This window comes from Passer montanus, unplaced genomic scaffold, assembly GCF_014805655.1.
Source record: "Passer montanus isolate IOZ18808 unplaced genomic scaffold, ASM1480565v1 scaffold73, whole genome shotgun sequence".
In the NCBI taxonomy this organism is placed as follows: domain Eukaryota; kingdom Metazoa; phylum Chordata; class Aves; order Passeriformes; family Passeridae; genus Passer; species Passer montanus.
This window is the reverse complement of record NW_024372481.1, coordinates 2,205,255-2,217,973: the sequence shown is the minus strand read 5'-3', so window position 1 is coordinate 2,217,973 and position 12,719 is coordinate 2,205,255. Positions and strand designations below refer to the sequence as shown.

General features: G+C 49.7%; 1 protein-coding gene across 2 annotated transcripts; it reads left to right on the top strand.

The window, feature by feature from the left end:
- Nucleotides 1–16: 16 nt before the first annotated feature.
- Nucleotides 17–11,395, top strand: RBM18 (RNA binding motif protein 18). 2 transcript variants are annotated; one of them, XM_039730722.1, is made up of 5 exons: nt 17–167; nt 5,718–5,844; nt 6,380–6,466; nt 8,186–8,271; nt 9,561–11,395. In XM_039730722.1, the coding sequence occupies exons 1-5, from the start codon at nt 55–57 to the stop codon at nt 9,718–9,720; spliced, it is 573 nt and encodes a 190-aa protein (XP_039586656.1). In that variant the 5' UTR covers nt 17–54; the 3' UTR covers nt 9,721–11,395. The 2 variants fall into 2 exon arrangements, with proteins under 2 accessions (XP_039586656.1, XP_039586657.1); XM_039730723.1 differs by lacking the exon at nt 17–167 and adding an exon at nt 1,081–1,517.
- The last annotated feature ends 1,324 nt before the right edge of the window (nt 11,396–12,719 follow it).

Here is a 12,719-nt window from a genome sequence, read left to right as displayed (position 1 = left end):
CATCCCGATCCCGGTCTCCACGCGGCCCGCGGCGAGCGGCGCACCCGCGGGGCCATGGAGCCGGGCCGGCAGGCGCTGCCGCTGGAGAACGCCTCCATCCTGTCCGAGGGCGCGCTGCAGGACGGGCACCGCCTGTGGATCGGCAACCTGGACCCCAAGATCACCGAGTGAGTGAGCGCCGAGCGGCGCCGCCCCCGCCGCGGCACCGCCCCGGACGGGGCCTTGTTCCCGCAGCGGCGCCGGGCCCTGCCCGGCCTCACCCGAGCACTGCCCGGCGGCTCGGGCCGGGGCAGCACTCCCAGCTCCTGCCTGTGCCCCGGGGCCCCTTGCCCGCTGCAGAGGTTGTAAAAGCTCAGATTTGCGCTCTGAGGAGCAGCCCTGCCTGCCGGGCTGCTGCGGGCACGGATCGCTGCGGCGTGGTGTGTCTGTGTGTGCGGTGTGCGTGTCTGTGTGTGCCGTGTCCGTGTCTGTGTGTGTGGTGTCTGTGTGTGCGGTGTGCGTGTCTGTGTGTCTGTGTGTGCGGTGTCCTTGTCTCTGTGTGTGCCGTGTCTGTGTGTGCCGTGTCTGTCCGTGTCTGTGTGTGTGCTGTCCCTGTCTGTGTGTGCAGTGTCTGTGTGTGCAGTGTCTGTGTGTGCAGTGTCTGTGTGTCTGTGTGTGCCATGTCTGTCCCTGTCTGTGTGTGCAGTGTCTGTCCCTGTCTGTGTGTACTGTCACTGTCTGTGTGTGGTGTCTGTCCCTGTCTGTGTCTGTGTGTACCGTGTCCTCCCCCGAGCGAGGCTGCACACTGCACCCCCTGAAGCTGAAAGCATCCCTGCTCTCCAAACCGGGGAAATGTGGAATGTCAGGCTGGAGCCTTTCAGGGTGACGGTGCTACAAGCAGTGGTAAAGCAAGGCACAGCCCTGGAAGCTGCACCCAGGGTGGCTGGGGTCTGTGGGGAAATGCAGGTGGGCAGAGCAGAGCTGTCAAACAGCAGCTCTGCTTTGGGGTTTTGCTGGGTGAGTTCAGCAGAGCAGAGTGGCTGCAGCAGTGGGGAGGTGGGAGTGCTGGGACTGGCTGCTGTGGGGGCTAATGCACAAATCAAACGTGTGTGTGAGCATTTCATGTTTTCTCCAGGCTGTGGATAATTATCCCCTGCACAAGCATAACATTTGAACAGCTAAATTGTCAAGGGAATATGATGTGCTGTCCAATATTTGGATAAGGTGCTGTGAAACCACTAGGTTGTATAGAAAGGAAAGCAAACCAAAACAATTTGGGCTTTACACACTCACAACAAACAAGCATTTCTGATTAACTATTGTGTATGCCTGTCGTGGAATACTTTTTCTTCCTGGTTCTTTTTGTGTGTGTGCAGGTGCTGGGGTTTGTTCTGAGTGTGGTTCATCTGAGCAGAGCAGCTCCCTAATAGCCTCTAAATGGGATCATTAATGCTCTGTGATTTCAGCCATTCAGCTTTGGAGGTTTCTGCGTTCATTGCCTCTTCTGTCCCTGTGGTTTGTCCACATTCACTGACCACGTGAAATTCAATATTGGAATTCTTGAGTGTTGTTTGCTGGGTGCTCAGGGGTTCAGGAGCTGGCTGAGGGTGAGGGTGGGAGTGCATTGATCCCTCACTGCCCAGGGGGATCCTCAGTGCTGCTAAAGACCCTTTCACAGCAGGTTGTTCCTTATGGTCTTGGCCAGATAACTAATAGGTTTATTTGGCAAAATTTACTGTTTTCATCACTTGGATGAAGTGAGTTTGGTGGTTTCTCAAACCTGGAGTGCTTCCATGCTCCTAAATGTTTAAAGTTTGCACAGTGATGAGTGACAGTGCTTGCTGCTTATTTCAGGCTTTATAATTCTGTGTCTTGCTTTCTGTTTTGCTTTAAAATGGCTCTTCTCTCCTGCAAATGATGCTGTGTCTCCATTTCTTTGGGAATAAAAGAAGAGGAAGCTCCTTTCAGCACATTGTCAGTGTAAAGAAAGTGTGTGGTCAGTAAATTTCTATAAATCATCTTGACCCTTATTCTCTCATGCTAAGGGCTTACATCTCTAGTTCTAGTTGTTCCTCTGAATTATTCCTGTTGAGGGTACTACTGACATGACTACATCAAACTCCTGAAAATGAAATGTTTCTGCATTTGCTGCTTTTATCTGTTTTTTTAAAGAGCTGCCTTTGTAATTTCTACGTTGGATTTGTTTAAGGCAGAGTAAGGTTGATTGAGTTGTTGGCAGAGTTAATAAGTGGTTGTGACACTCTCGAGCAGAAATGAGCTCAGAAAGTCTTGAATCAATCCAAGACTTCCATTTAAAGAGCAAACTAGAGCTGCAGTCAGGTGCTGGGGAGTTAATAGGTAATGTACACACTGGAGCACAAGCTGCAGGAGCAGCATTTATAAATGTAGGGCTGCCCACAATTACAGCCTGGGAGCTGATGCTCTGGGGAGGCTGTTGCACACACCGAGTGACTGTGCCTCAGCTGGGGGTGCTGACATGCCCTGGGCACTGGGTTTTGGTGGCTCTTCAGCTGGGCACTTCTTCAGCACTCCTCCCTGCTGGCAGTGGTTGTGGGTGACTTCTTTTGGCCAGCACCCTTGAAGCAAGGTCTGCCTGTGGGAGAGGTGCTCTTGAGTCTCCTGAGCGTGTTCCCAGCAGCTGGAAGCAGGACAGCTGGCACCAGGGGCTTGTGACACAGCATGGTGTCTCCAGGCACTCTGGGAGCCGTGAGATCCCTGCCATGGTGTCTGCATGGGGACAGCAGCAGGTGGTTCCTCGTGCTTTGGTGTCCCCAAACCTGCACAGCAGGGCAGGGCACGTGTGGTCTCATCATCACCCCATGGGGCAAAGCCACATGGTTCAGTTCTGTCTCCATGTGGCAGGTGGGCTAAAATTGCCTCCTCTGCCCATTCCTGCTCCTAAAGCTGCCTGAGACTTCCCAGCTTTTTGGCCAGGCAGGGATCTCATTTTCATCTCTCTGGTTCACATGGTCTGGTTTCCCGTAGCCTTTCAATGCCCATTCATTATCCAGGGGTACTGAGGAGCGGGTGTTGAACTTCCTCAGCTGCCGTGCTGCTTGTGGAGGATCCCATCTCCACGAGTCTCACCTAGAAAACAATGTGTGCACAAGCTGTTGTCACAGCCCCCCGCTGGCAGCTCCCAGTGGGGCAGAATTCCTCGCAATAATAGATTTCGCATGTGGCCCGCTCCCCGCGCGGGGTCCTTGGGACAGCATTGTTCAGAGGAAGCCTTGCCTGCGTCTGAATAGCGCTCGGGGTGCCAGGAGGAAGAGAGGAGGAAAAGGAAACGGGGGAGCTGCAGGTTTGTCTCGCATCCACATCAGATGACAGGAAGTGGGGATGGAGGTTGGCCGCGGATCCGCGGAGGGGCCGCGGCCGTGCCAACGCTTCCAACCCTGGGTGACACACGTTGTTGCCATAGTAAAGCTTTTTACATCTTCTCACCTTGGTTTTTTTTTTATTAAGGCTTCAGGTTTTCCATGACAGTCTGCTTCTTCGGTACCTCTTGGCCTGAAGAGCTACTTGTCAAGTTACTGTTAATGCCCTCAGTATTTTAACAGTAGCAGACCATAATCACAGCCTAAAACATTGGTTATACAGGATTTCTGAGCTGCTCCACGAGAGGAGGTGACCTGCAGTTGTGAAATTGCAGGCACGGTTGGAAAAAGGGTTCTAAACAAAATAGATGACATAAGTTACTTCTAGACTGTTGATGAAAATTGTTTTAAAGGAGCGACTATCACCTCACTGCTAAGAAGGTATTATTTGAATGCAGATGCTCTCAGGGAAAAAAAAACAAAACACCCCCAAAAAGTTCCTTTTGGCAGAGCAGCTGCAGGGTTCTTTAGTGCAGAACTCGGGGAGGATCCTCCCTGCCCTTCCCCTGCCTCTGTAATGGCCAGAAAGGGAACAGCATCCTGGTGTAGGGACTCTATTTCCATACTGCTGGAATTCCGAGGACTCTTTGGAGCAGTGTGTTTACAGAAACAAACTGAGGTGCATTTACATATCGTGGAGGCTCTGGAAGTCCAACATGTGGAGTTTTTTATGCATCACGTCTCCAAAGTTAGTGTTTTCACTTGCACATCTGTGTCTGCTTTTTGGAAGTGTGAGGTGGTGAAATTTGGCTACTGTGTAATCAGCTCCTTTTCTTCACCCTGCTCTTTCCAGTTCCCCTTGCTTTCAGGGCAGTTTGAGGGCTCACAGGTATTGCAAAGGATGTAGGAAGCCTTCCATAATCAATGACAATGTGTGTGTTCCCCTGGGGGTAACTTGGCCCTGCTGCACTGCTCGTCTGTACACACGCTGCACCTTCACCTCTTTAAAAGTGCACATCCTGAATGTCCACTGTGACCCATCCTGTGGGATGACTCACATTCCTGGAACTTTCTTGCCTGGCTTCTGAAGCTTAACAAAGGGCTAAGGCTCTTTTCAGACATCCTATCAGGCTTTATTAGGAAAAATGTTGTCTGCCCTTCCCATCTGGACAGTGCCTGGTGCACTTGGCTGCCTTGGGCCACTGCTGACCATTCATGTCTGGACATGGGAGGTTTCCTCTGGTGCCTGGTGTTATCCTGGCAGGCTCTCTGAGCACTGAGTGTTACCTTCAACACTGAAAATTGGGGTTGGACTCTGTGGTTTGCTAACAAACACTATACAGCTGCTTGGGAGATGAGTCCTGACTAAGACACCCTTATTAAACACTTAAATAATTCTTAAATGTCAGGGATGGGGTCAGGCAGTGAAGGAGCAATGAGTGTCACTTTTCTCCTGGGTCAGCCAGTGCTGTTAAACACTTCAATCCCAGGGAACCAAAAAAAGCTGCAAAGAACTTTCAGGATTAGATGTGGCCTGTAGAGCATATGTGCTCCTTGTTTTAAGTTGCTCAGTGCACCAGATACTAAGCAGACAGATTTACTCTGGCTTTTCCCAGTTTTATTAGAAACAGCACACTCCCCACTGGATGGCAGGAAGATAATTGGCTGAAAAAGTGTCTGACTTCCATGAACATGTCACTGGAAAGCTGTCTGAGCCAGAAGCACTGGCAGATTTAGGCTGGATGGTACTGAGGGCTGGCTGGTGCCTTTTTTGTTGAGGCCTGCTGGCAATTCCTGGCTGCAGGTTGTTCTGTTTATTCTGTCTTCCTGCATCCCCATCTTTTCCAGGCAAGTGTCTGTGTGCCCTGGGGTGTCCTTGCCAGAGCACTGGCACGGTTGGCACGGGGCAGGGGTGGGTTTGTGCTGGGAGAGGGAGGGCAGCAGGAGGAGCAGGGTCCTGGGGGATGCAGGTGCTGTGGGCTCAGAGTGCTCGAGCTGGGACAGGAGTGCAGGGAAGGGAGCTCCAGGTGCTCACATCAGGGCTAGGAGGGTTATGCTTAAAAGCAGGAGTGATTTAGTGAGGCAGGAGGCAAAGCCCTCCCAAACCCCTTGGGAGTCATTGCATAATTGTCCAAAAGGCAGCTATTAATAGATCTCTGTGCCCTTCAGCTGGCACTGCTGGGAGGGAGCTTTGTGCCTTGGGGCTTTGGAAAGTCACTGATGCTGCTCAGAGCTGTGGATGCTGAAGGGGCACTGCACAGGGCACCCACCTCTGCAGGGATTTGGGAATGTGTGTGTGACACAGCTGAGTGTGAGCTCTGTGTGTGTGTCAGGGGTTCCTGTCTATCTCCTCACTGTCAGTGGGGTGAAACATTCATAAATGTTTTCTCTTCCCTTCAGATACCACCTCCTCAAACTCCTTCAGAAGTTTGGCAAAGTAAAGCAATTTGACTTTCTCTTCCACAAGTCTGGTGCACTGGAAGGGCAGCCCAGGGGTTACTGTTTTGTCAACTTTGAAACCAAACAGGTGAGTTGCTTTTTATCTAAAATTCTGATGTAAATGACTGACTTCTCTCCCTTTTTTTTTTTTTTTAATGCTAGTTCAAAACTACAACAGGAAAGGTTAAATGCGGTACTTTGTCTACACAAACCCACAGATTCTAACAGCTCTGCTTTGTCACAGCCGCTTTGTGACTGCTCCTGGAAGTAGCAACAGTGATTTTCTTTCTCCTTTGCTGTCTTCTCCTGAATCCTGCTTTTTAGTGCTAACCACAAAGGGCCAGTTCTTTGGTATTTTGCAGCTGGTGATAAGGAAGTCAGAAGAGCCCCAACACTGTGCATCTAGGTAATGATTCACAGCAAGGTGGAGCAGCAGGGCAGATAAAGTCTGGCTGCTGGGAGTCTCAAAGGTGTCCCTGGATTGGGATACAGTGGGATAATTTCTGTGCTGTCAGCGAGCTGTACTTACAGTAGGCTAAATAACAAAGAGAAAAGGGCTCTTTCCATGTGAGTGGGTTTTGACTAAAGGCTTGGTTTGTTTATGGAGCTGTCTTCCTGTGCAGGAAGCAGAGAAGGCGATCCAGTGTCTCAATGGGAAGCTGGCCCTTTCCAAGAAACTGGTGGTGCGGTGGGCACACGCACAAGTCAAGGTAAGCTGGCTGCTGGGAGAGGAGTTGCTTTCAGTTTGCAAAACTTAAAAGCTTTACTAATAAAGCCTTCTTATCAAGGCAGTCTTGGCCTGGCACAAGAATTCTAGTCTGTTCTAGGAAATAACTCAGTTGATGTTTACAATCTGCAGCTTCTCCTGGGCTGGATTAGCTGTGAGTGAGGACAGGCCCTTTAACCTGGGGGTCTTTGGGAGGGGGTTTCTGCTCACAGCACTGTGAACACATTACTTCTCTAAATGCCCATGTTTTAACTTTTCCCAAACGTAGTGAGTAATTGGCTGGAAGTTTGAATCCTTCCCTTTGTGGTTTTTTTGCATAGGAGAGGTATGGAAATTCCCAATTACCGGTTACTGTGTTACTTGGTTCCACTTCTGAAAGCACTTATGTGGCAGCAGCTCTAATTAGTTTTGACTTTAAAGTAACATACTCTGCATCTAAGCTAAATATCCTTTTATTCCTTGTCACATAAACAATCAAGTTTTTAAGATTGACTTAGGCAGTTCCTTCTGGAACATCCTTATTTTCATTTTTTAAAATTCTTTTCTTGTTTCTCCTACAGTTATTGTATTTGATAAAGCAATTTATTTTGAATAACTTTCTTTGTAGATAAACAGATTTTGGGGGAAGCAGAGAGGAGATGCCTGTTGCTATTTTCCTTTGGATAGTTTTCTTTTAGTTGATTATCCTGCCAGCAGCTTTCTGCTTTATCAAGTATATTAGTGCATCTGTTTCGGATGCTTAAAAATCCAAACCAGGTATCTTCATTAAAGGAGACCACATTGTTTTAGTTACTGACTTCAAGGGCCCTTGTCAGCACATCCAAGCTCGTGCAAAACCAGTCTCCATTTTCTGTGGCTGTGGAGCTGCTGGGGTGCCACGTGCTTCCGGATGCCTGAGGAATGATCAGGCCAGGGAGTCTGAGCTGGAGGAATGAGTGTCTGCCCAGCTGCTCCTGGGTCTGGGGAGGAACATGCATAAATAATCACCCCCTTCACATGCCATTTTCCAATCCCTGAATGGAAAGACTTAACAGCACAAAACTTTGGCTCATTGTAGCAAGAGTTGTTTTAGACAAGAGCAGCACGGTGCTGAGCAGCTCTGAGATGAGTGGCCAAGGCTCACCAGACGCTGTCGGTTTGAGCAGCTCTGCTGAAAAACAAACCTGACTCTGTGCCAAGCGAAATAAGGAAGCAGAACACTGCAAATAGTTCAGGAGGCCCGTTGCCCACAGAGATGACAGACTCACAAGCTGCCTTCTGCAGAAGGGAGGGGGTTCCTAACTGATTTTTTTTCCTTTTTTTCCCATCTTTTCTCCCAGGACTGCCCAGTTCTGTGCAGTCCTGTGCTTGGGTTACCTTCTGGCTCTGCACAGAAAGAGCACAGCAAACAGTGCAGTAGTTACCTTCAAGTTTACCATCTGTGCTTCCTGCCTTATGTAGAGGGGAACAAGAAGTGACAGGATAAGGTTTAAGGATCCACAGTGCAATGCACATAACTGTTCAGTATCCAGCCTGCATTCCACGTTGGTACTAAGCAAATATTGTGGTTGGGATTTCTTTCAGTGTTTGGCCACCAAAATCTTCCCTAGCAAAAGCTCCACAAAACCTGAGGCGATGTTAATCCAGCTTTAAAGTCCATCTGTAGGAAATGTTTCTTTGCTCCTAATTGCAGCTGACTCAGTCCTTGGTCTCTTGCTTGCAGAGATATGATCACAATAAAAATGAGAAGATCCTTCCAATCAGTCTGGAGCCATCTTCCAGCACGGAGCCACCCCAGTCCAACCTAAGGTAGGAGATGGGTTGGGTGAGAGGTGACCCTGCTGTGGGACTGGCAGGGAACCAACTTCTTCCATGTCAGTAAGATTTGGAGTTGTTGAGATTGTTTGTGTTAAAAATGTAGCACAGCAAAAAAAGCTGTTTTTGAAAGGGCAATGCCTGTGAAGTCTCTCACTTGATGTGGGACGCTTCAGACTGGAAGTTTATTTTCTAACTGCAAAGCCAGTGGGTGGTAGGAGGGGTATGAGGTGAGATGGGGAGTTGGGAATGGGTAGCACTCCAGCTCCTTTGGCCAGAATCTCTGCACTTCATGTGAACTGGGTTTTTATTGGACTTACTTGGTTCAGCAAAATGCTTAATGAGCAACAAGTTCCACAATAGTGGCAGAAGTTAAAACAAAGTCACAGGTAGTACTTCACATAAAACTAATTTTTCTTTTCTTTTTGCCAGTGGTTTTTTGTCTGTAGGTCTTGTCCGTGGAATGTGGTTAAATTCTCCAACCACTGCATTTACCTAAAGCACATAGCTGCTTTGCTAATTCACAGCTTGTTTGTGTGGTTTTCCTCTGTGTTCTGTCAGTGGAACCCTGTGAGGAACCAGGACCAGATTAATGCACTTGCCCAGAGATAAAATGAGCTTGTAATTCAGAAGTAACAGGCTAGGAAGGAAAGAGCAGAGGGGTTTGGGTCATGCAGATTGTTAACTGCATCATGGCACAAAGGGGTTGTTCTAGTGAGGATGGATGGTGCAAGAAGCCACAGTGGGGCAGGGAACATTCCTCCCCGTCCATACCCAGTGGAGGATGGTGAATAACAAAAGTCCTAGGAGTTTGGGGTGTAACCTAGGGTAGCTTCTCCCTTTGGGATAAACCCTGCTAATGCTGAAATAATGTTTCTTCCTGACCTAATTAGAGTCTGGGGTTTTCCCATCCCGAGCGGGCTGTAGCTGGGAGGAAGTCTGGCTTTCATTTCTCTGCTGTTCCCAGCAGCCTGCTCCCAGCTCTGCTCTGCTGCACATGCTCAGAGCTCCTGAAATGACATCACTTCACATGAAGTAGGAAGCCTTGCCGTGTTCTTGTCTCACTCAGCGTCCTCAAGGAAGCACCAAATAGGTGCAGGGGTTGTTATTTTGGGGTCTCTTGGAGGAGCAGTCCCGTGCAGAAGCTGAAATGCAGCAGTGGGGGCTGCCTGGCCCCTCCTTGTGCAGGGAGGATTCTCATGTCAGCAGAATCTCTGGATTTCTGTACTTTGGTTTCATGCTAAGATCAAGCTCAGTGTCCCTTCTGCTCTTTCTCTTTCCAGTGTCAGTGCAAAAATAAAGGCCATTGAAGCCAAGCTGAAAATGATGGCAGAAAATCCAGACGCAGAATATCCTGCAGCACCTGTTTATTCTTACTTCAAGCCACCAGATAAGAAAAGGACTACTCCTTACTCCAGAGCTGCCTGGAAATCCAGAAGATGATGCTTATGAGTGGATGATGGTAGCAAGAAACACTGCTTTGTATACCTGGAGTCCTCCAATGCTTTTGTACTTTTGTAGAGTGGGAAGGACAATGCCACCTGAGCAGGGCACAGCCAGCACAGCCCTCTGTCACACCTGAGGGTCTGCACCTTCCTGCCTGTGCAGCTCACAGCTGAAGGCTGTTCAGAGAAATAGGTTCCCTTCAAAGCCTCTGATGAACACACAGGCAACCTCTCGTTAGTGTGCATTCATTAGCCAGATTAGAAACAGTAACCAGCGTTCGGAGTAAAGCACATCCAAAAATACTCCATTTAACTGATTACTTTTTAAAGTATTTTTGAACAAAATGTATTCCAATTCATGTTTTAATGGAAGGGGAAGCACTTGGTTTTGATTAACATGCTGTAGTTATAATGGAAATACTTTTTCATCTCAATAAAATTCATTTTAAATAGATCTTGCAACACCTTTAGTAACTGTGCATGCAATATTTTATATGCACCAAGGCCAATTGATTTTGCATTTTGATTTGCACACTCCACAATGTTACTTTATGACATGGTAATGACACAGCCCAGGTATTTTCAGTGTCATTTAGGCTGTAGGTGTGTGCCTGCCTGTAGGAATTAGTGTATTTACACACCACTGAGGTCTGTGCTGTGCCCTGAGCTTTGGCATTTGTGTTCAGTGATCCCTGATGGTGGCAGCTCCTCATGAGCCAGGTGTGGTGTTTGCCCCCTGTCCTGCCCAGCTTTGGTTTCCATGGGCTGGTAGAGATGGTCAGCTGCCTCTGGTGTGAGGTGGCACCAGGGTTTGTGGTGAACTGGGACTGCCCCAGGGACCAAATCCACAGATCTGATGGGAGACAATGCTCTGAACCATCTGATCTGCAGCACATTTTCCCCCTACATATCTGCAAAATAGAAATCTGAGAAAAAAAAAATTTCTGGCAGCATTTTCTCCTTTGTGCACACAGTGCTGTGACTGCATGTGCCAGGAGGATGTCAGAGAGCTCACGTGCTCAGGTCCAGGTGACACTGGTCTGGTTTTCCCCTCCTGTCAGACCTCATAGTTCACTTGAGCTGCTCCCCCCGAGCTGGTTAATGGTGGTCTCAAACAGGAGGAGGAAAACAATTTGGGAAGAGCCCCGGTTTGTGCAGGCAGGAGTTGCTCAGTGGCACAGCCCAGGGAGGTTTGTGCTCCTGCAGCAGCAGCACACCTCCCTCCAGGCAGAGCTGGCTTCCTGCTGCCAACCCAGCACCTGGAGCGGAGCCGTGCCTGGCTGTGCCGGAGGACTGTTGAAAGCCTCAATTGTTCTGAAGTAGGTCTCGTGCTGTTAATGTTTGTTTCCTAGTTTTTTGGGTACCTGAGTAGAGGGAAAAGTAGTATTCTTGGGAGTTTGTACCCCTCTGAATGTGAGTGACACCCGTTTGCATTCCTCTGTGAGCAGCCTGTGTTTGTTCCTGCGTGCTCTAACGTTTGTAGCTTTCCGGGTCTGTATCTGCATTGTTTAGAACAGCTCTGAATTCTGTTCCCATTGGGAAGATACCTGAAGATACCTGACTTCAGCTGGGTGTGCGGCTGTGCTCCCCTCAGAAACATCCTTTGATATTTATTTGTATCTAAATACAATTTGTTGAAATTCTTACAGCTTTCAATAAACATTTAAAATGCATGTTTTCCTCCAGGAAAGCCGAGGGTGGCAAGCAGGAAGTGAGTGAGGGTGGTAAATGCTTGGCATCAGCCGAAGTCCACTGACAGAACCCGGGTACAATAGCATCAGTCTTTTTTTTTTTAATTATTTCTTTGCCCTGCCGTGGTCGCTAACAGAAGCGCCTTGTGTGTCCAGGCAGGCTCAGACCTGGGGGAGCTTTATTGCAGGTTGGTGCTTGTGCTGGTCACTGCTGCTGCCGCCGGCCTGGCAGGCGCTGCTGCTGCTGCTGCTGCCTGTGCCCCGGGGCCCCGACAGCACAGCAAGCCAGAGTTCCTCACCCTGGAGCTGGGAGGAGGGAAATGCTCAGAAATGGGTTCTTTTTCATGAGCATCAACCCTGGGATTTTGCATGAGACCGTCGTAAAGGAGATTTGAAGAGCGGCATCGCTGCGGCCGGCACTGGAGCCGTGAGTAGGGAGGGTGGGAAGGAGAGCTGGGCTGGTGCCTGGCTCCTGTGAAGGGGAATTGGGCTGTTTCTCACCTCCAGCCTACACTCCTGTCCTCTGAGGGGGTTCCTTGCTTCCCCTGTATTTCCAGCAAACCCATGGGAGCAAGGTGGGTTTCTGAGGGCAGCGTTCACCATGGCCACAGTGTGGGTTTTTCCTTGGTATTTGAACCATTCTGCCTGTGGTGACAGTCCCTCACTTGGGACAGGCGTGGAATCTTCACTCTGGGAGCACAGACCATTCCCAACCCCAAATTCTGGGATTCTGGCCGAGCTGCTGCTTGACAGGCTGCCACCTTGTTGCTGCCTTGTACAAACTCCAGGGCTGGAGGAGGGAGCACACGGGGTAAGGACAGGGATGGACTCAGAGCTGATACCTGTTAGCTCCAGGGCTTTGAATTCCCCCGTCACTGCCCAGGCCCCGTTCCTGGTGCAAGATACACATGTGAGATCTGTCTGCTCTCAGCAGTGAGAGCGGAACACCGACCCTGCAGAGCCAAGACTTGCTCCAGGGCTGGAGAGGAGCAGAAGCTGGGCTGGAGTCACCCCATTCCTGAGCCTGCTCTGGCTCTGCAGCATCTGGAGACCTGGGTCTGTAATCACGAGAGCAGTGCAAGCATCTGCTTGGCTGCGTGGAGCTGGCCCGTGGTGCTGAGCCGTGGCTGCCAAGCCCAGCATCCTCTGGGGATGCCAATAAACCCCACACGGCCCTGCCTCGACCGCTGCTGCGTAGGGGGACAGACAGCCTTCGTGGCTGCGCCCGGGAAAACTCCTACGTGTTTCTGCTGGAGCAGCCAGAGGCGATTCAGACCCCTCCAGTGAGAACGAAGGGTTGAAATTG